This window comes from Mesocricetus auratus, unplaced genomic scaffold, assembly GCF_017639785.1.
Source record: "Mesocricetus auratus isolate SY011 unplaced genomic scaffold, BCM_Maur_2.0 Super-Scaffold_100030, whole genome shotgun sequence".
NCBI classification, from domain to species: domain Eukaryota; kingdom Metazoa; phylum Chordata; class Mammalia; order Rodentia; family Cricetidae; genus Mesocricetus; species Mesocricetus auratus.
The window spans coordinates 225,530-227,354 of record NW_024429211.1 but is presented as its reverse complement, the minus strand read 5'-3'; the positions used below and the strand labels follow the sequence as shown (position 1 = coordinate 227,354).

At 42.0% G+C, this 1,825-nt stretch overlaps 1 protein-coding gene across 2 annotated transcripts; it reads left to right on the top strand.

Moving 5' to 3' along the window:
• On the top strand, positions 1–1,156 carry LOC101844262 (AP-1 complex-associated regulatory protein). Of its 2 annotated transcripts, XM_040733302.1 has the most exons (2): positions 1–276; positions 367–1,153. In XM_040733302.1, the coding sequence occupies exons 1-2, from the start codon at positions 1–3 to the stop codon at positions 781–783; spliced, it is 693 nt and encodes a 230-aa protein (XP_040589236.1). In that variant the 3' UTR covers positions 784–1,153. The 2 variants fall into 2 exon arrangements, with proteins under 2 accessions (XP_040589236.1, XP_005087713.3); XM_005087656.3 differs by having other exon boundaries at positions 1–1,156.
• Positions 1,157–1,825: the final 669 nt, after the last annotated feature.

The following is a 1,825-nucleotide window of genomic DNA, read 5'->3' as shown; positions in this document are numbered from 1 at the left end:
ATGGGGAACTGCTGCTGGACGCAGTGCTTTGGGCTGCTCCGCCGGGAAGCGGGTTGGCTGCAAAGAGCCGGCGGAAGATCAAAGTATTTTAGAACATGGCCAAGAGGAGAGCACTTGACCATAGAGTTTGAGAATCTCGTAGAGAGTGATGAAGGGGAGAGCCCAGGAAGCAGCCATAGGCCACTCACTGAGGAAGAAATTGTTGACTTACAAGAGAGGCATTATGATTCTATTGCTGAGAAACAAAAAGACGTGGATAGGAAAATCCAGAGGGAGTTAGCCTTACAAGAGGAGAAGTTAAGACTAGAAGAAGAAGCTTTATACGCTGCCCAGCGTGAAGCAGCCAGGGCAGCAAGGCTCCTGGAGCAAGAAAAGCAGAGAGTTACACAGCGCTATCATCCTAGCAGTGGAGACTATCAAAGTGCAGGACCAGAAGATGACTTTGAATCTTGTTTGAGAAATATAAAGTCGCAGTACGAAGTTTTTCGAAGTAGCAGACTCTCATCTGATGCCACAGTATTGACACCAAATACCGAAAGCAGCTGTGACTTAATGACCAAAACCAAATCAACTAGTGGGAATGATGGCAGCACCTCCTTAGACCTGGAGTGGGAAGATGAAGAAGGAATGAATAGAATGCTACCCATGAGAGAGCGCTCAAAGACAGAAGAAGACATCCTTCGGGCAGCACTGAAGTACAGCAGCAAGAAGGGTAGCAACCCCACATCCACCTCTGATGATTCCAATGGGCTGGAGTGGGAGAATGACTTCGTTAGTGCCTAGATGGATGATAATGGCAATTCTGAGTACTCTGGGTTTGTGAATCCTGTATTAGAACTGTCAGATTCTGCCACCAAGCTGTCTGATATGGATCAAGAGATCCGATAGGATGAAATTGTGTGACCTTACTTACCAAACGTTAAAAGTCAACCAGAATGTACAGATGGGTGCTGAGCCTTTTTGGGAGGCAGCACAGGAACCACATGAGCAGGAATGGAGAGGCAGCTGAATGCTTCGGTCAAGTACAGTCTCAACATCTGCCTTCTGTGTGCCCCGACTGACTCGGTGATCTGACATATCAAACACTCATGACTTTCTTGTTCTCCCTGGTCAAGTCCTGCATCTTAAATCATACTTGTTCTACTTCGACTGCTTTACTAAGCCTATTTTACTATAGAAGTGAAAATCTAAAAGTATTTTTTGTTGTTGTTAATTCTCACAAGATGTAAAGGCAGCATGAGGTGGGATGGTTTGATTCATTTTGAAGGCTGGTCCCTTTTCCAGCATCGTTTACTTTGATGACTTCCTTTAATTTTGTTGTCTAGTAGTCAGTGGCTAATTGGAGGTAACCCCAAAGCATGCTGATGTATGTGTTTCTTTCCACACCTATTACATACACATATGTTAATTGAATGTTCATTCAATCTGAATAAACTCCCAGAGTTTGTACACTTTGAGTTGGTAATAATTAAAAAATAACACTTAACAATATAAATTTAAGATTTTTACTTCTATATGCTACTGTATTGGCTTTAAATTGAGATCTTAGGTTTTTACTTTCATTTTTTAAATTCTATATTTCCAGTGAATGATCTTTCAAAGATTTTACATGGAACATATCCTGTGAATGATTTAAGGAAACATTAAAATACGGGTATTTCAATGAAAATCAAATCCTTTCTGATAGGAAAGGTCCCATTGATTGTATTGCCCTTTACTTTGCCTTGTAGTGGAAGGTGATTTGTGGGATGGAGCTAACGTGTCAGTGTATTGGCAACCTGTGTCTGTGAGTTGTATAAAGAGACCAGGGATGGGAAATGCACTC

Excerpts from the sequence above, each read along its gene's own strand:
- LOC101844262 (XM_005087656.3), top strand. The coding sequence starts at position 1 with ATGGGGAACTGCTGCTGGACGCAGTGCTTTGGGCTGCTCCGCCGGGAA.